Source organism: Nerophis ophidion, linkage group LG17 (assembly GCF_033978795.1).
Source record: "Nerophis ophidion isolate RoL-2023_Sa linkage group LG17, RoL_Noph_v1.0, whole genome shotgun sequence".
Taxonomy (NCBI): domain Eukaryota; kingdom Metazoa; phylum Chordata; class Actinopteri; order Syngnathiformes; family Syngnathidae; genus Nerophis; species Nerophis ophidion.
In genome coordinates, this window is record NC_084627.1 from 33,042,177 (window position 1) to 33,061,612 (window position 19,436).

The 19,436-nt window shown below is 45.3% G+C and overlaps 1 protein-coding gene across 2 annotated transcripts in view; it reads left to right on the forward strand.

Annotated features, from left to right (window-relative positions):
* The window catches only part of dcc (DCC netrin 1 receptor), an 803,111-nt gene that overhangs the window by 663,995 nt on the left and 119,680 nt on the right, over positions 1-19,436 (forward strand). For both annotated transcript variants that reach the window (XM_061876767.1, XM_061876768.1), the window contains exon 26: positions 4,032-4,181. In XM_061876767.1, coding sequence (XP_061732751.1) covers positions 4,032-4,181 — 150 coding nt within the window. The remainder of the gene's footprint in view (positions 1-4,031; positions 4,182-19,436) is intronic.

The window sequence follows — 19,436 nt, forward strand, 5'->3', positions numbered from 1 at the left end:
AACCAAACGCTGCTTGGTTAGGTGATCAGGAAACATACAGTAAAGCTCACAGGAACACTCACTCACTAATCTCTTTAAAGCTGCTGATCACAGTTTTGCCGCATTAAAATAATCAATCGTGTCTAATCAATGCTCGGATTGATCATAGTTTAGTGAAATAAGACCGCTTGCTTCAAAGGTGGTAAATAAAACCCCATCTGTCCTTTTCCTTTTCGATAGAATTAAAACAAGCCTTCCGGGTGTGATGCTTTTAGGACTTTTGAGAGTATGAATGCATTAATTTAATTAATGTGTTCCATGACATTACATTCCACTGAAACGTTCTTAGCCAATGTAGATCTGTAGATCAAAAGTCTTTAAATTGAAACCAAAAACATGCGCAATTCCACTGAATGAGTGCTATTGCCGTAGTTGTAATTCTCATAATAAACTTCAAATTCTGTCTGGACCTGATAATACACCAGACTTGCCAACCTGGAGACGTCCGAATTCGGGGGGTGTCCCGGAAGAGTTAGTGTTGCAAGGGGTTCTGGCGTGGCACGGTTGGGAAAGTGTCTGTGTCAGCCACCTGAGTGTTCCTAGTTCAATGCCCACCTTCTACCATCCTAGTTAAGTCTGTTGTGTCCTTGAGCAAGACACTTCACCCTTGCTCCTGATGGGTCTTGGTTAGCGCCTTGCATGGTATCAGTGTGTGTGAATGTGTGTGTGAATGGGTGAATGTGGAAATAGTGTCAAAGCGCTATGAGTTCCTTAAATAGGTAGAAAAGCGCTATACAAGTATAACCCATTTACCATTTGTTCTTTTGTGTTTTAGTTGTGTTACAGTGCAGATGTTCTCCCGAAATGTGTTTGTCATTCGTGTTTGGTGTAGGTTCACAGTGTGACGCATATTTGTAACAGTGTTAAAGTTGTTAATACGGCCACCTTCAGTGTGACTTGTATGGCTGTTGAGCAAGTATGACTTGCATTCACTTACAGTAGGTGTGTGTCTAAAAGCTGCATATATTATGTGACTCGGACGACGCGCTGTGTGTGAACAAAAAGCGGACGTGACGACAGGTTGTAGAGGACGCTAAAGGCAGTCCCTTTAAGCCACGCCCCCAATATTGATGTCCGGGTGGAAATCGGGAGAAATTCAGGAGAATAGTTGCCCCGGGAGATTTCAGGGAGGGGCAATGAAATTCGGGAGTCTCTCTGAAAAATTGGGAGGGTTGGCAAGTATGTAATACACATATTTCACTATCCATCCATCTTCTTCCGACTATCCGAGGTCGGGTCACGGGGGCAGCGGCCTAAACAGGGAAGCCCAGAATTTCCTCTCCCCAGCCACTTTGTCCAGCTCTTCCCGGGGGGTTCCCGAGGCATTCACAGGCCAGCCGGGAGTCTTCCCAACGTGTCCTGGGTCTTCCCCGTGGCCTCCTACTGGTTAGACGTCCTCTAAACACCCATCCTGACCAGATGCCCGAACCACCTCATCTGGCTCCTCTCGATGTGGAGGAGCTCACCCTATCTCTAAGGGAGAGCCCCGCCACCCGGCGGAGGAAACTCATTTGGGCCGTTTGTACCCGTGATTTTGTCTTTCGGTCATAACCCAAAGCTCATGACCATGGGTGAGGATGGGAGTGTAGATTGACCGGTAAATTGAGAGCTTTGCCTTCCGGCTTAGCACCTTCTTCACCACTACGGATCGATACAGCGTCCGCATTACTGAAGACGCCGCACCGATCCGCCTGTCGATCTCACGATCCACTCTTCACTCACTCGTGAAGAAGACTCCTAGGTACTTGAACTCCTCCACTTGGGGCAGGGTCTCCTCCCCAACCCGGAGATGGCACTCTACCCTTTTCCGGGCAAGAACCATGGACGCGGACTTGGAGGTGCTGATTCTCATCCCGGTCGCATATTTCAGTAGTGTGTATTTATTAGCCCATCTCAGGAAATGTTATTTCCTTGTTGTACAAGATGAAGATGAATCATTTACCAGCACTAATAGTAGGAGGAGCGATGTCTCGCCACATATGTCTTTTGAGTTAAGTCCTCTTAATTCTGGCATGGTCACTTGTCCATCCATTCATTTTTCTACTGCTTGTCCCTTTAATTGCTAACTTCTTCAGTGTTCCAAAGTAACACAAATGCTAGCAAAAAAAATGTGTCATCCTCTTCCAAATAGTACAATGCCCACACACACACACACAACAAAAATTCACATCAGCAAGACTTACTCCGTTACTTTAAAATAACAGAGTATGAGTAACATCAGTGAGAGTAACAGTTACACTACAACACAAAGGCAACACCTAATTATACTCAATCTTTTATCAGAATGTATGACAGTATGTTAGATTATAAAATGAATTGTCCATTTATGTCTCGGACTGTCAAGAGTGCAGAGCATGAATGAGATGTCGCCAGGCTGACTGCCTGGCAACTTCAAGCTTTAATAGTGGTGACGTGATTAACAACAGGTGCGTGACTCCAAATGAATCATGTGCGTGACATGAGGACAGGTGAAAACTAATGATTTGACATGGAAACAAAACAGGGAGTGAAAAAACAGGAACTGACAAAAACCAAATAGAACATAGCCAAACTAAACATAATCACCAAGACATGACAAGTTTATTTTTTCAAATATACTGTGACGGTCTCATGCCGTCGTGCGGGTTCCCAGGACAACCAAGGAAGGACATTTGCTCGCTTGTGTTGACTTATTTATTTACAAAAAAGAAAAGTATTTTGCGGGTTGTTTTTCAGCTGTCGATTTCGTCTGATTCCGCCTCTCGCTCTCTTCCGCGTTGCATGTGCTGCTTGTTTCGTCCCTCTCCGCCTTCTGCCCCTTCGTCCTCTGCTGCTTCCCTTTTACCTTTTGCGAGGAGATTAGACGATTGTGCCCAGCTGCGCGATCCACACACCTGACCTTGTTTATGGCGTCGATCGCCTCGCTACCCGCCGGTCACGCCTCCTCGCCGCCATCTTGGTGTGCCTTGCCTCTCCGTCGGAGTGCTGGCCCCGCCTCTCCACATATACATTTGATTTAATATGACAATATTTTTCAATAATTTCTACAGTACTGTAGGTTTGGGTTATGTTTTTAAGTCAAATGCTGATACAGTACCAGACTATATATAACATAGTGGTACAATGACTTTCCTCGGCTTCATTATAAGAATGGCGTTTGGTGTTTTTATTGTAAGGCAATTACTGTAACCAGGACAAACTCCCACTATTCTCGGTAAAATCGGAGCCCACTTTTATCACTTATAGATTTACACATTGGGGGGGAAAGCTATCAAAAACTTCAAAAGCAAATGTAAATGGTCATGCTGCTGTCTCTGTGACTGCAAAAGAAAATCATCCTATAATTAAATCAGCAGACAACAAGCACTGTCTGGGGAAAATTGTATATATGTGAAGGTATGTGAATGTGTGTGTATGTGCATGTGTCCTTTCATTGATTGATTGAAACTTTTATTAGTAGATTGCACAGTACAGTACATATTCTATGTGAGAGGGATGTGTACTATGGCTATGAGTTGTTGTTGTTTTTTCCCTTGGCCTCAGTCTGGACCCCCTCTCCAGGGCCCAGGCTTAGACCGATTTTTTATTTATTTTTATTTTCTTATTTTTTTATTTTAATCTTCTATTTTTTTCTCCCATTCGCCCCACTTGTTTACCTGTATCTCACCTTTTTTGTAAGGGGCGCTGGAAGCCGGCAGACCCGTCAGCGATCCTCTTCTGTCTCCCTGTAATGTTTGTCTGATCTTGAATGGGATTGTGCTGAAAATTTAATTTTCCTGAAGGAATAAATAAAGTACTATCTATCTAATATTCCGTACAATTGACCACTAAATGGTAACACCCGTATAAGTTTGTAAACTTGTTTAAGTCGGGATCCACGTTAATTAATGTTGAACACGTTCCTCCGCCCCTGGGTGTGATGCACCTTTTAAATCTCTGTCATTAGCATCTGCACACTGTCATCTATCGGCGCTTGAACCATCTTTGCTGACCTCTCTTCCTCTCTCTTTCAGCTGTGGTCAGCGCCATCCCAGTACCAACTCTAGATTCCTCTCAGTATCCTGGTATACTTCCTTCCCCTTCCTGCACTTTTACCCACAACAAATTCAGCTTAAGGCCGATGCCTTTCTCCAGCCTGACGTTGGACAGAGGATACACGCAAGGTAAAACCGCAATATGTTACATAAAGCAGTGTTTCTCATTAGAAGGTAAACGGACATTGTCACAAACATGCAACACACAAAACCCAAAACCAGTGAAGTTGGCACGTTGTGTAAATTGTAAATAAAAAGAGAATACAACGATTTGCAAATCCTTTTCAACCTACCGTATTTCCTTGAATAGCCGCCGGGGCACTAATTAATTTAAAACCTCTTCTCACTCCTGCGCTCATTCAAGGCATGCGGTAAAAGTGAGCAGGCGCTAATATTTCTAAAACCTCTTCTCACCCCTGCGCTTACTAAGGGCATGCAGCAAAAAAAAAAAAATTAAATATGCTCTACAACATGTCATCGCGCCCGCCTTTACACCATGTTATCTGCTTGCCGGCCGGACGCATGCATTTCGCTGCTCCTCGTATGAGATTGCAAGGCGTACTTGGTCAACAGCCACACCGGTTACACTGAAGGTTGTGATATAAACAACTTTAAGACTCTTACTAATATGCGCCACACTGTGGACCCTAACCAAACAAGAATAACAAACACATTTCTGGAGAACATCGGCTCTGTAACACATTATAAACGCAACATAAGAATTACCCAGAGTGCCATGCATCCATGACTTTTGGCTATATTATACACGCGCCCCCAACCCCGCCCACCTCAACCGATGCACGGAGGAGTGAGGAGGGCGGAGTTTGGTGCTAGCGGGGTGTACAATATAGCCAATAGTCATGGATGCATGGCATTCTGGGTAATTATTATGTTGCGTTTATAATGTGTTACAGAGCCGATGTTCTCCCGAAATGTGTTTGTTATTCTTGTTTGGTGTGGGTTCACAGAGTGTGGTGCATATTAGTAAGAGTGCTAAAGTTGTTTTATATCACAACCTTCAGTGTGATTTGTATGGCTGTTGAACAAGACCCCTGGTTTACACACAGTACAAGCAAAATTAAAATTCCTCCGCCATGTTGAAAATGACGACAGGGGAAGCGTCACCCGTGACGTCACGAATTTGACCCGGCGGTAATAGTAAGCATGCGCTAATAATTTTGGGAAGTGAGTTTGACCCTTCAGTAGTTCAAGGCAGGCACATATTACATGCCCGGCGGCAATTCAAGGAAATACGGTATATTCAATTGAATAGGCTGCAAAGACAAGATACTTTACGTTGGAACTGGAAACATTTTTTTTTTGCAAATATTAGCTCATTTGAATGTCTGCAACATGTTTAAAAAATGCTGGCAGTGTCACTATCCGGTATGCGGATCGTTTATTGTTTTGCCGCTTATATGTCTTTGTTCATGTTTAGTTCTGGACTCTGCCGATTCCTTGTGTTTGAGCACTTCCCCGTTTGTTTAGTCACCATGGCAACGTTTTGTGCTCCTCCTCACGGGCTCCTGTCACACCTGTTGTTGATTATCATTTGTGTATTTAAGCCCACCTGATTCCTCAGTTCGTCCTCAGTCCATTACTTGCTTTTCGCAACACGTCACGTTTTGTATCCTTCTGCCCGCGATTATTTTGTGCTATGTTCCGCCTTAGCTTCACGTGCGTGTGGCACGTCGTTTAATGTTTTCTGTTTCCTGCTACGTTTTTAGCATTAGCTTTCCGTGCATTGGCACGCGCTTTGTTTTTCTCCTTTTTTTTGCACCAGTGTTCTTTTGTTTTATTATATTAAAACATAATCTTACCTGCAATCCTGCTGACTGGTAGTGTGTGCATCCACGAAGTGGCAACTCCGCGCAACAAGTGCGCCGAACGCGTGACAGAATGGACCGAGCTAAAAGCCACTTCGCACTCCTCCAGCCCCAGCGAGAACAGGTGTTCCTCTCCGATGAGGAAAAATCGGAGATCTTCTGGGAGCTCCGAGCAGACTCTTGTCCATGGGAGAGCGAGGACGACATTGAGCTGCCGGAAGAGGATCTCCCGGCCGAAGCAGTGGTGGCCTGGGAGCTATTCATGGCGAGGATAGCGGACGCGGAGGAACGCTTTCGCTCCCAGTTTCAAGCCACCCCGACATTCCCCTCAGCGCGCTGTACGCCGCGCGGTGACGTCACACCACCCAGGAGGAGAGCACTCCAGCGGCGGCCAGGCGCCGCGCAGGGGCGTGCACAAAAGGAGTGCAGGGCTTTCCCCTCAGCAGCGACTGCCAGGTGCTTTCCATGTGGCTTTTCTTCCCCGGCACCTGCTGTAAATCTGCCTGAGGGACGCGTGCGGCGCACACGCACAAGGCCAGCTCCCAGGCTTTCAAGCGCCCACCCTCCCATGCCCTCGACTGCCTCCAAGCTCGCACAAAACCCCCCACCACCAACTCCATCTGGCATCTGGAATCTGCTTCCTGAGGGGGGGGGCAAGGCTGATGGCGTGTCAGTGGCACAGGCGGACCTCCTTCCATTGAGGTTGCTGCCTGCCTTGCCGCTGGCTCCGCCCGCGTCAACAGACAAGCCACCTGCCCCAGTGCCAGCACCCCGTCAACCTCCAATGCCAAGTCCACGGCTAAGGCTAATCCCAGTACCGGCACCACGCCAACCTCCCACGCCGGCACCACGCCAACCTCCCACGCCGGCACCACGCCAACCTCCAACGCCGGCACCACGCCAACCTCCCACGCCGGCACCACGCCAACCTCCCACGCCGGCACCACGCCGGGCTCGACCTCAAGGTCCAAGTGCAAGCCGGCCTCCGAGTCCAAGTCCAGGTGCAAGCCGGCCTCCGAGTCCAGGTGCAAGCCGGCCTCCAAGTCCGAGTCCAGGTGCAAGCCGGCCTCCGAGTCCGAGTCCAGGTGCAAGCCGGCCTCCGAGTCCGAGTCCAGGTGCAAGCCGGCCTCCGAGTCCGAGTCCAGGTGCAAGCCGGCCTCCGAGTCCGAGTCCAGGTGCAAGCCGGCCTCCGAGTCCGAGTCCAGGTGCAAGCCGGCCTCCGAGTCCGAGTCCAGGTGCAAGCCGGCCTCCGAGTCCGAGTCCGAGTCCAAGCCGGCCTCCGAGTCCGAGTCCAGCCCGGCCTCCGAGTCCGAGTCCAGGTGCAAGCCGGCCTCCGAGTCCGAGTCCAGGTGCAAGCCGGCCTCCGAGTCCGAGTCCAGGTGCAAGCCGGCCTCCGAGTCCGAGTCCAAGCCGGCCTCCGAGTCCGAGTCCGAGTCCGAGTCCAAGCCGGCCTCCGAGTCCGAGTCCGAGTCCAAGCCGGCCTCCGAGTCCGAGTCCGAGTCCAAGCCGGCCTCCGAGTCCGAGTCCGAGTCCAAGCCGGCCTCCGAGTCCGAGTCCGAGTCCAAGCCGGCCTCCGAGTCCGAGTCCGAGTCCAAGCCGGCCTCCGAGTCCGAGTCAGAGTCCAAGCCGGCCTCCGAGTCCGAGTCAGAGTCCAAGCCGGCCTCCGAGTCCGAGTCCAAGCCGGCCTCCAAGCCGGCCTCCAAGCCCAAGCCGGCCTCCAAGCCCAAGCCGGCCTCCAAGTCCAAGCCGGCCTCCAAGTCCAAGCCGGCCTCCAAGCCGGCCTCCAAGTCCAAGTCGACGTCCAATTCGGCCTCCAAAACGACGCCCGAGTCCACGCAGGGCGCTTCCACCTCCAGGGGTGTGGCCGTACCCCGGGCGTCCTCCTCAGCGGGTGCTTCCACCCCCACGCTGGCCACGGTGGTGGCCCTTCCCAGGGCGTCCTCCCCGCAGGACGCGCCCTGGCCCTCGTCAGCCACGGATGTGGCCTCTGCGGGCCCGCCCGCCTAGACTTTTGTGGTGGCGGCGACCCACCCGCCGCCGCTGCCTGTGGTGTCCTTGGTGGAGTCAAGGATGCAGGACTTGTCAGCCCTCCACCAGGTCCTCCCTCCGCCCTCCCTTCTCTTTTGGACTGTCTAGATGTGGGGGGGGTTTGTACTTCGGGATTTTTGGGGCATCTGGGATCTGCCCCTTGGGGGAGGGGTAGTGTCACGATCCGGTATGCGGATCGTTTATTGTTTTGCCGCTTATATGTCTTTGTTCATGTTTAGTTCTGGACTCTGCCGATTCCTTGTGTTTGAGCACTTCCCCGTTTGTTTAGTCACCATGGCAACGTTTTGTGCTCCTCCTCACGGGCTCCTGTCACACCTGTTGTTGATGATCATTTGTGTATTTAAGCCCACCTGATTCCTCAGTTCGTCCTCGGTCCATTACTTGCTTTTCGCAACACGTCACGTTTTGTATCCTTCTGCCCTCGATTATTTTGTGCTAAGTTCCGCCTTAGCTTCACGTGCGTGTGGCACGTCGTTTAATGTTTTCTGTTTCCTGCTACGTTTTTAGCATTAGTTTTCCGTGCATTGGCACGCGCTTTGTTTTTCTCCTTTTTTTTGCACCAGTGTTCTTTTGTTTTATTATCTTAAAACATAATCTTACCTGCAATCCTGCTGACTGGTAGTGTGTGCATCCACGAAGTGGCAACTCCGCGCAACAAGTGCGCCGAACGCGTGACAGGCACACGTGGCAAAAAAGACTGACAAAGTTGAGGAATGCTCATCAATCACATATTTGAAACATCCCACAGGTGAAAAAGGCTAATTGGGATCAGGTGGGTGCCATAATTGGTTATAAAAGCAGCTTCTATGAAATGTTCAGTTATTCAAAAACAAGGATGGGGCGAGGGTCACCACTTTGTGAACAAATGTGTGAAAACAATTGTCGATTAGTTCAAGAACAACATGAGCTATTGCAAGGAATTTAGGGATTTCAGCATCTACGGTCCGTAATATCATCAAAAGGTTCAGAGAATCTGGAGAAATTACTGCGCGTTGCAAGGCTGAAAACCAAAATTGTATGCCCGTGACCTTCGATCCCTCAGGTTGTACTGCATCAAAAACTGACAAAAGTGTGTAAAACATATCACCTAATGGGCTCAGGAACACTTCAAAAAAACACTTTCAGTTACTACAATGTGTCGCTTTACCTGTAAGTGCAAGTTCAAAGTCTAATAAGCAACAACACCCAGAAACACTGCCGGGTTCGCTGGGCCCGAGCTCATATAAATTGTTTTTGGAAACTGTGGACATCGTGTCCTCTGGAACAAAGAGGAAAAGAACCATCCGGATTTTTATAAGCGCAAAATTCAAAAGCCAGCGTCTGTGAGGATATGGGGGTGCATTAGTGCCCAAGGCATGGGTAACTTTCACATCTGTGAAGGCACCATTAATGCTGAAGAAAACATACAGGTTTTGGAGCAACATATGTTGCCATCCAAGCAACGTTATCATGGACGCCCCTGCTTATTTCACCAAGACAATGCCAATCCACGTTTTACAACAGTGTGGCTTCATAGTAAAAGAGTGCGGGTATTAGACTAGCCTGCCTGTAATTCAAGACCTGTCTCCCATTGAAAATGTCTAGCGCAATATGAAGCCTAAAATACCACAATGGAGACCCTGGACTGTTGAACAACTTAAGCTGTACATCAAGCAAGAATGGGAAATAATTCCACCTGAAAAGCTTCAAAAATGTGTCTCCTCAGTTCCCAAACGTGAGTGTTGTTAAAAGCAAAGGCCATGTACCACAGTGGTAAAAATGCCCCTGTGCCATCGTTTTGCCATGTGCTGCTGCCATTGAATTCTTAGTTTATGATTATTTGCAATAAAAAAAAATTAAGTTTCTCAGTTTAAAAATTGGGCACAACGTTGGCAGAGAGCTTAGTGCGTCTGCCTCACAATACGAAGGTCCTGAGTAGTCCTGGGTTCAATCCCGGGCTCAGGATCTTTCTGTGTGGAGTTTGCATGTCCTCCCTGTGGCTGCGTGGGTTCCCTCCGGGTATTCCGGCTTCCTCCCACGTCTAAAGACATGTAGCTGAGAATAGGTTGATTGGCAACACTAAATGGTCCCTAGTGTGTGAATGTGAGTGTGAATGTTGTCTGTCTATCTGTGTTGGCCCTGCGATGAGGTGGCGACTTGTCCAGGGTGTACCCGCCTTCCGCCCAATTGTAGCTGAGATAGGCACCAGCGCCCCCCGCCACCTCAAAGGGAATAAGCGGTAGAAAATGGATGGATGGATAGAGTTTAAACATTAAATATCTTGTCTTTGCACTCTATTCAATGAAATATAGGTTGATAAGGATTTGTAAATTATTGTATTCTGTTTTTATTTACCATTTACACAATGTGCCAATGTGTCACTGGTTTTGGGGTTTGTAGTTGAGGGATGGGAATCTGAAGGTACATCGCGATATGCTAATATGTCCCAAACATGACCCACTATAATGATATAATGTCCACATGGCATTATTGTGACCTACAATATACAGTGGCATCTCAACCTATGAGTATCTTAATTTACGAGTAATTTCAGAAACAAGTATTTTGACTTTTTTGTAATGCTTTAAAGCAGCTCCTAGTAACTTTTCAACCATCATAAAATATTTGTATAACTTTTGGGATGCTACATGGACTTAAAACTAGTTGAATGACACCTCTGTTACAGCATGATGGGGTCTGTATCGCTTTACCTGGCACTTTCCAACTTTCAGGAAGGTGGCAGGAACCCTGCTGCACAAAAAAACTACAAATGTGTTGACGTTCTTTACGGCATACGTCACTCCCCCTTTCCCCATTAGTTAACAAGACGGAAGTCGATGTGAACGCCTACATGCAAGCTTTCCGTTAGTACTCAGAAGTCGGATTTTCCGAGTTCCTAGTCGGAATTTCTACCAAACCGCCCCTCGAGGTCGGGTTTCCAACTCAGGAAATCTGAGCATTCTCATCACCTCCCGAGTTAATTTCAAAGATGGCTGCTCTGGATATATTTGATAATATTTGTTATTAGCACTTCTGATGAGCTTTTGTTGCAGTAAATTAGCCATAAACAAAGTATTGTTGTACGTGCGTGTGTATATATATAATCTAATTTGACAAATATATATATATATATATATAAATATATATATATATTTGTCAAATTAGATTATCCAGAGAATAGTGCTCGATACTGTGGTAGAGCGCAATATATGAATGTGTGGGAAAAAATCAAAAGAATACTTCATCTCTACAGAATTGTTTCATGAGGTGTTCCCTCAATCGTCAAAAGATTTCCTGACGATTGAGGGTCGCTTGACACTCGGCTGCGAATCGATCCAGTGAGAGCTGAAGATCCTGGCCAGATGAAGCTATCAGGACCACATCATCTGCAAAAAGCAGAGACCTAATCCTGCAGCCATTAAACTTGATCCCCTCAAAGCCTTGAAGGCGCCTAGAAATTCTGTCCATAAAATTTATGAACAGAGTCGGTGACAAAGGGCAGCCTCTCAGTCCAACCCTCACTGGAAACGTTTCCGACTTACTGCCGGCAATGCGGACCAAGCTCTGACACTGATCGGACAGGGACCGAACCGCCACAATCAGACAGTCCGATATTGACTACAATCCATTCTAAAAAAAAATCCCCAATACTGCCATAATGTTGACTTTTTCTGTTGCATCTACAATTGTATTGCTCCCTGAAGCACTCAATTGTAGTTTTTCCTCTTCCTCAAAAATCTACTGCGAGACAACAAGATTCCACAGCCAAACTTCATAGTTTTGAAGTGAAGTGAATTATATATATATAGCGCTATTTCTCTGGTGACTCAAAGCGCTTTACATAGTGAGACCCAATATCTAATTTTTACATTCAAACCAGTGTGGGTGGCACTGGGAGCAGGTGGGTAAAGTGTCTTGCCCGAGGACACAACGGCAGTGACTAGGATGGCGGAAGCGGGGATCGAACCCGCAACCCTCAAGTTGCTGGCACGGCCGCTCTACCAACCGAGCTATACCGCCCCAGTTGATACTGTTAGCGGATTGGTTATTAGCGCGTCACTCCCACTTCTTCTTCTTTGAGTCCATAGCAATTGCAAATGTTGTTCTGCCAGTATCAGGCACAGGCCACAGCTGATGAGGTAGGTTCTGCCAGATCTTCTGGACCGCACCGAGGGGCATCTGCACATTGCAGTACGTGGGATATTGTCTGCTCTGATCCGTAGCTTCAGGTGTCGTCTGATGTGGAGTTCCATGCTTTCATCAGTGCTTTGCACCTCCCTTGTTCCAATTAAGGAACTTCCAGAATGTCCAGCCACGGTCGTGGGGAACCTGATAGGCTTTCCGTTGGTGTGATTCCTCTGACCAGCCATTCTAGAGTTTGTTTGCCATGTCTTTGCTATTCATCTTCCCAAATGTTGGTCCTTGCTACTTGTTTGGTTGTATGGATGGGCAAGACTGTCTGCACAATACTGTCTCTGGATCGGAGCTTGCAAAGGGGTACTACATTACCATGCAAGGGGTGTCTGATGTCTATTGCCTGTGTTCTCCGTTCATCTTAAGCGATACCTAGTTATCTGATGTGCGGGGCAAAATGACAGCCAGCGGATAAAGGCACGGGACAGGTGTTGTCTTGAGGAATCCCGTGATGATGCGGCAGCTGTAATTTAAGGCTGTGTCGACCAGTTTTGGTATGACGTAATTGGCTCCAGCCTTAGCAGGCATACTCTGCTGTAGAGAAGCACAGGGCCTTGGAAGTTGCATTGTTTTTAGATCTGCGCCCCACTGTATGTGCACTAGATTGCGCAGGACGGTATTTTGGATGTTAACCTTGGCTTTGGTGTTCTTCAGGTGTTCCTTTATCAAGTGTAACACCAAGATACATGGAATGTGTATGGTTGGGCAGTTTGTGGCCTTCCCAAGTAACGCTTGGTTGTTTTTTTTTGCGTCTCGATTTCGCAATTCAAAACTGCATAGCTATATTTTTGAGGTATGGAGTTTTATGTGATTGTTATTGTAGTGGCCTCACATTTCTTGGGGTCATTTCCAAAGACAGACTCGTCTTGTGAAGGGTTACCTGTTGGGTGGTGATGCAGAGGTCATCTGCATGGAAGAACCCCCTGGCATTGAACAGGATGGGGGACAGTACGCTACGTTGTGGGAGGCCATTCTTTTGGGCTTTTAATTTGCTCCTCTGGTCATTCAACTAGATGTAGAAGTGCCTGTTCTAGAGGAGGCTTTTTATAATTTGACACAGGTTCAAGTCACCCATTATGTCCAGTAGTTTCCTGACCAATATATGGTGTTGGACAGTGTCATATGAAGCAAAACGATCTATAAATGTTTTTCCAGTTTTTTTTGTTTTTTTTTCACACGTATCCTCAAGGTATTGGGTTAGGTTCAGGGTAGAAACCAGCTTGTTCTTTAGTCAGCTTGGTGTCTGAGTGGCATGAGGAGTATCAGCTTCTCGCAGCGCTTGTAAGTGATGTATAGGAAAGAGATGGGTTGGTAGCTTTTTGGGGATGATGGGTCTTTGGGGATTGGGGACTGCAACCACTTTGGCTTTATTTCAGATAAGAGGGATTGCTTTAGGTCCCAGGTGCTGTATCATTTCTGCTAGTATGTCATCAATCCCTGCAGCTTTTCTGGGTTTCAGATTTTCCATTGCCCTTTCGAAGTTATTCTATGTCATAGGGTTTGGCGGGAGAGCTGGCTGGTTGTGGTTGTTCTGATACCATTGTGTGACGGTTTTCTCTTGTGGGTTGGCGACGGTGTTGGTTACGGCCATTGGTCACCAGCTGTGATGCAATCAAGTTTGCTGTGACCGTTGTGAATATGTGTGGTGTGGTGTAGTCTTCGCCAAAACGGTGAATTGTAGCCCAGGCCTTTCTGCTGTTATGTAGTGTCGGTGTTGTCCAGCATTTCCCTCCAGACTTTCTTTCCAGACAGCACCAAAGAAAAGGACATCTAGGCCATACACAACAATAAAACAATAACAACAGAAGTCCAGTAAGACTGAAAAAAGCAAAACCATTAAACAATAAACCAAATTACCAATGACAGACCAGCTATTATGTGACCATAAAAAGTTGGATTTTAGTGTTAGAGTGTTTAAGTGCTTACAGTAAAGTGCTATAGTGACAATATAATAGACCATATATGCAGCGTCTATTAATTTAGTCAATTCAATTATGACAAGTATTGTCAGTTGGCAGGCTCCCCCTCCCAAGCACACACACACAAAACACGCACACAATTACACAAACTCCTGTCGAAGCGCATTCTGCCAGGTAAAAGCTGTTGCATGTGCATACACCATGGTGACACACATTCATTCGACAAGCTTTTTCAAATTTACGGTGTTATATTTTTCGACAATTTTAATGACATTTACAAATGTTAGTAAATCTCCACGTTCTATCATTTTCACGCAACCCTAAAAAAAGGGGTCCTGGCAAAGTATGCCTCAATGGTAATGAGCCCGCCTTGGTTCCAGATTTAATCCCCTTTGCCTAACTTACGCAGGTTTGATGAGACCGCAGGCTGAATGGAGGGTAAAGCAGGGGACTCAAACGCAGATACATTGTAGGCCAAAATTTATAACTGAACAAAGTCGCGGGCCGAGGTTGAACAAATTAACCTTTTAATTGGGACCCAAACTAGTTTTGCATTGAATACTGAACAAGCAAGGCTTATATAACTTTATAGTGACACGCAAAATCCAGTTTTAAATAAAAATAATAATAATTTAAAAATATCAATGACATATCAAATAAAATAAAAATAAAAATTGAATGCCTCTTTTCTATTTGCAGCCTTCTGAGGTAAATATCAAAATAAACTTTTTCCACAGGCTAGTAATACATTTCAAATTAAAATAATAATGAATGAATCAAACATTTAAGCCTTGGAGAAACAAGAGAAAGTGCATGAATTGTCAGGCTTGCCCCTGACAGTTTGTCTATGTTTCATTTTTTTCCTTTGCATTTGTCTGTTTACTGTGTTTAGTATTTTCTGTCTTTTAGTTCCTATCAAGTGCTCTTAATTTGTCAGCTTCCTGTCTTGTTCCCTGGGTGCTGTGTTCCTCCTCAGTGTGTTTATTATTTCCTGTCCTTAGTTCCTGTCTAGTGCTCTTATTTTGTCAGCTTCCTGTCTTGTTCCCTGAGTGCTGTGTTCCCCTTCAGCTGCGGCTGATTGGCATCCGGCCACACCTGTTGCCAATCAGCCGGCTCCTATTTGTACCTCCTTTGTCTTGTGTCAGTGGCTGGATCATTGTATTGTGATTTGTATTGTCATTGCCTCATGTCACTCTTGTGTCTTTGCTACCTGTCGTGTCTGGCATCATTTCAGCTATTACCTGTCGTGCTACATCTTGTCCTGGTCGTCATAGCGGTAAGCTGTTTTTGTTAGCCATAACTATTTCCAGTTTTTCTTGTTTGCTACTCGCTAGCTTCCACGCTAGGTCCTTTTTTTTGTTTCTTGCTAGCCTCTATGCTAAAGACCCTTAGTTTGTTATTCCGCCCATGTGCGCGCTTTTTGTTTGTTCTTGTTCTATTATTTAAATTAAATCATGTTTTCCCATTCAATGCCTGCCTCCTTCTCTGCATCTTGGGGTTCGTCAACTACTAACTTTGACATGAAGAAAACATTCATTATTGCTCAGTTTGCTACACTGATTTGCTTTAACACGGAATATGGAACAAGCAACAATTATGTAACTTAATAGTGCAAAATCAACTTTCAAAAAACAAACAAAAAAACATCAATGGCATATTAAATACAATTTTAATCAAACAAATTCAATGCCTCTTTTCCATTTGAAGCCTTCTGAGGTAAATGTCAACATTAACTTTTTCCCCAGGCTAAAAAAAATTGAAAATAAAATAACAATGAATAAATCAACCATTCAGGCCTTTTTACTGCTCAGTTTGGGACACACTGATCTAATCTGATGTGCCCAAGTCAGATACCTGCAATCTTTTCTTAGATGCGAGTTCATTAATGTCGGGGCTCAGGCTTTGAGCTGAGGCAAGCTGAGGTTGGCGGGGTTTGGTGGTAGCGGGGGTGTATATTGTAGCGTCCTGGAAGAGTTAGTGCTGCAAAGGGTTCTGGGTATTTGTTCTGTTGTGTTTATGTTGTGTTACGGTGCGGATGTTCTCCCGAAATGTGTTTGTCATTCTTATTTGGTGTGGGTTCACAGCGTGGCGCATATTTGTAACAGTGTTAAAGTTGTTTATACGGCCACCGTCAGTGTGAAATGTATGGCTGTTGACCAAGTATGCTTGTATTCACTTGTTTGTGTGTGTAAAAAATGCATATATTATGTGGTTGAGCCGATTCGCTCTTTCTGAGTAGATAAATCAGACGTGACGGAAGATTGTAGAGAACGCTAAAGGCAGTGCCCAATATTGTTGTCCGGGTGGAAATCGGGAGAATGTTTGCGACCTGGAGATTTTCGGAAGGGGCGCTGAAATTTGGGAGTCTCCCGGGACAATCGGGAGGGTTGGCAAGTATGAGTATTAGCGGTGAATGCGCTGTTTCGGCGGCACCACCGCTGTATAATACTGGCGGGCCAGTTCTAATGTTAATTTGATATTGCCTCAAGGGCCAAATGAAATTACACGGCGGGCCATATTTGGCCCGCGGGCCAGTGTTTGATACAAATGGGGTAAAGGAACAAGAGACACATATGTAACTTTAGGCATGAATAACACTTAAAGGGGAACATTATCCTCAGAACTATTTAAGCGTCAATATATACCTTGATGGTGCAGAAAAAAGACCATATATTTTTTTAACCAATTTCCGAACTCTAGATGGGTGAATTTTGGTGAATTAAACGCCTTTCTGTTTATTGTTTTGGAGGCGATGACGTCAGAATGCGTTGTCGCCGAGGTAATACAGCCGCTATTTCCATTTTTAACACATTGTAAACATTGGGTCTCAGCTCTATTATTTTCCGTTTTTTCGACAATTTTTTGGAACCTTGGAGACATCATGCCTTGTCGGTGTGTTGTCGGAGGGTGTAACAACACTAACAGGGAGGGATTCAAGTTGCACCACTGGCCCGAAGATGCGAAAGTGTCTGCCGCCAGACCCCCATTGAATGTACCGGAGTGTCTCCACATTTTACCAGCGATAACGGACATGGCACAGAGATGTATGGATAACCTGCAGATGCATTTGCAATGATAAAGTCAATGAAATCACAAAGGTGAGTTTTGTTGCTGTTGACTGCCAGCTAATCGATGCTAACATGCTACGCTAATCGATGCTAACATGCTATTTACCGGCGATGCTAAAGCAGACATGGCACAGAGATGTATGGATAACCTGCAGATGCATTTGCAACTATATTACGTTTCCTTCCACCCACATTTAATGCGAAAAAAACACTAACCAATTGACGGATTTAAGTTGCTCCAGTGTCACAAGATGCGAAAGTCCTGATCGTTTGGTCCGCACATTTTACCGGGGATGCGAACGCAGCTATTTGGCCATGCTATGGCTATGAATAGCGTCAATAGCTATTCGCTCAATAGCTTCAGTTTCTTCTTCAATACTTTCATACTCCAACCTTTCGTTTCAATACATGCGTAATCTGTTAAATCGCTTAAGCCGCTGAAATCCGAGTCTGAACCCGAGCTAATGTCACTATATCTTGCTGTGGTATTCGCAATTGTTTGTTTACATTGGCAGCACTGTATGACGTCACAGGGGAATGGATAGTCGCATCGCAAATAGCGAAAATCAAGCACTTTAAAGCTTTTTTTAGGGATATTCCGAGACCGGTAAAATTTTGAAAAACATTTAAAAAAATACAACAAGCCATTGGGAGCTGATTTTTATTGTTTTTAACCCTTTTGAAATTGTGATAATGTTCTCCTTCGAGCGAAAGCGGGAGAATAAGGCTTTCAATTTTTAAAAGAGTACAACCACCTTGCTCTGATGTCACAACATAGCGAGACTGCAAAAACAGATGCATCTAAAACTGCGTGCAAGCTCACACCACAATGTATGAAACTTGTGATATGACACTTTGGTTTTATTAAACGCATTTATACAACATTGTAACAACATTTAAGAGTTAGAAAAGACAACATTCATTGCAGGTTCATAGGTTCATTAACATACTAAGAAATGTTGTTTATTTGCCATAATCAAGGTGATTATAATAGCTTAGGGGAGCAGCTCCACACTGTATATTGTCATGTTTTGTGATCATGTTTTGTTTAGTTGTGTTATGTTACTTCAAGACTCCATTAGTTCCTGTTTTTTTCACTCCCTTGTTTTGTTTCCATGACAACCCGTTAGTTTCACCTGACTCATTTGGACTCACATTTTCAATTATGAAGAGACTATTTAAGCCTGTCATTTTCTGTTAGTCGTTCTGGCGTCATCACTGCGTTCATGCTTACTCTGGACTCTGATTCTGCTTCATGCCATGTTTAATGTTCCATTTCGTAGTTCATGCAGCTGTGCTCTTTTCTTGCCATGTAAGGTTTTGTTTATTCAAGCCACAGTTAGCGAGTTTTCGTTTTATGTCCATAGTTTTGCCTTCGTGGTAGTTTTTGTTCCTTAGCCAAGTTTGTGTCTCCGCCTTGTGCGCGCCTTTTGTTTGCACCTTTATAGTAAATATTAATTAATGTCCGGTCCAGTTCTGTTGCATCTCGAGAAAACAATCCACGCAGTAAACTGCCCCAGAGTTCACGCCTTGACATATATGGAGACACGGAATTAACTGTCAATTAACTTGTCAGCCAGAGGACTAAAAAAATAAATACAGTGTCATCCAGAGAACACCCACGTTTGTGATCTGCTTTAATCGACAATGGGGATCACATAGTTCTTCACAAAAACCGTCCGATACTGATCGATGGTCGTTGGATTGGCTCTGGTTTCTAACAAGAAAGTTGTGTCGGAAACAGATCAATTATATTTCCCTTCCGCTATGTTTGCTGCTCAATGATACAAAAGGGAAAAACGCGTCACACAGACACACAGCAAAGGATATTTTACCCAAACACAGAGAACGGATCCAAATGGCTGTGTACATTGACACCATTCGGAATAACGATGAACATTAAACACCCCACTCTCGTTCGGAAATGCTGTTCTGGATCAGAATCTTTTCATTCATGTGTTTATAAGAAGCATTTTTAATCTGATTGGGCCTTTATTCTGATTATTTGTGTCCATGTGAACATTGCTAGAATAGACTGATTGACTGTGAGGAGTCATCAATGGCAACAAAATGCAGACACAAACAAAAAAGGCTCTGTGTCGACATTGTAAAATGACACACATCTAACTGATATGTGAGAAATGTTCATTTTACTCTCACAACTTTACCTGTTTATGTGATGTTTCTGTGTGTTTTTTCACTTAGTTGCGTTGGGCTTTCCGAGCTATACCTCAATAATCGTTCTCACTGACATGTTATTGATGGGTATGACAATACACAAACTCAATGAATAAAATCTCAAATTCCGTGAGTTAATTTGTTTCTGACTAAATTGACCATTGAATTAAA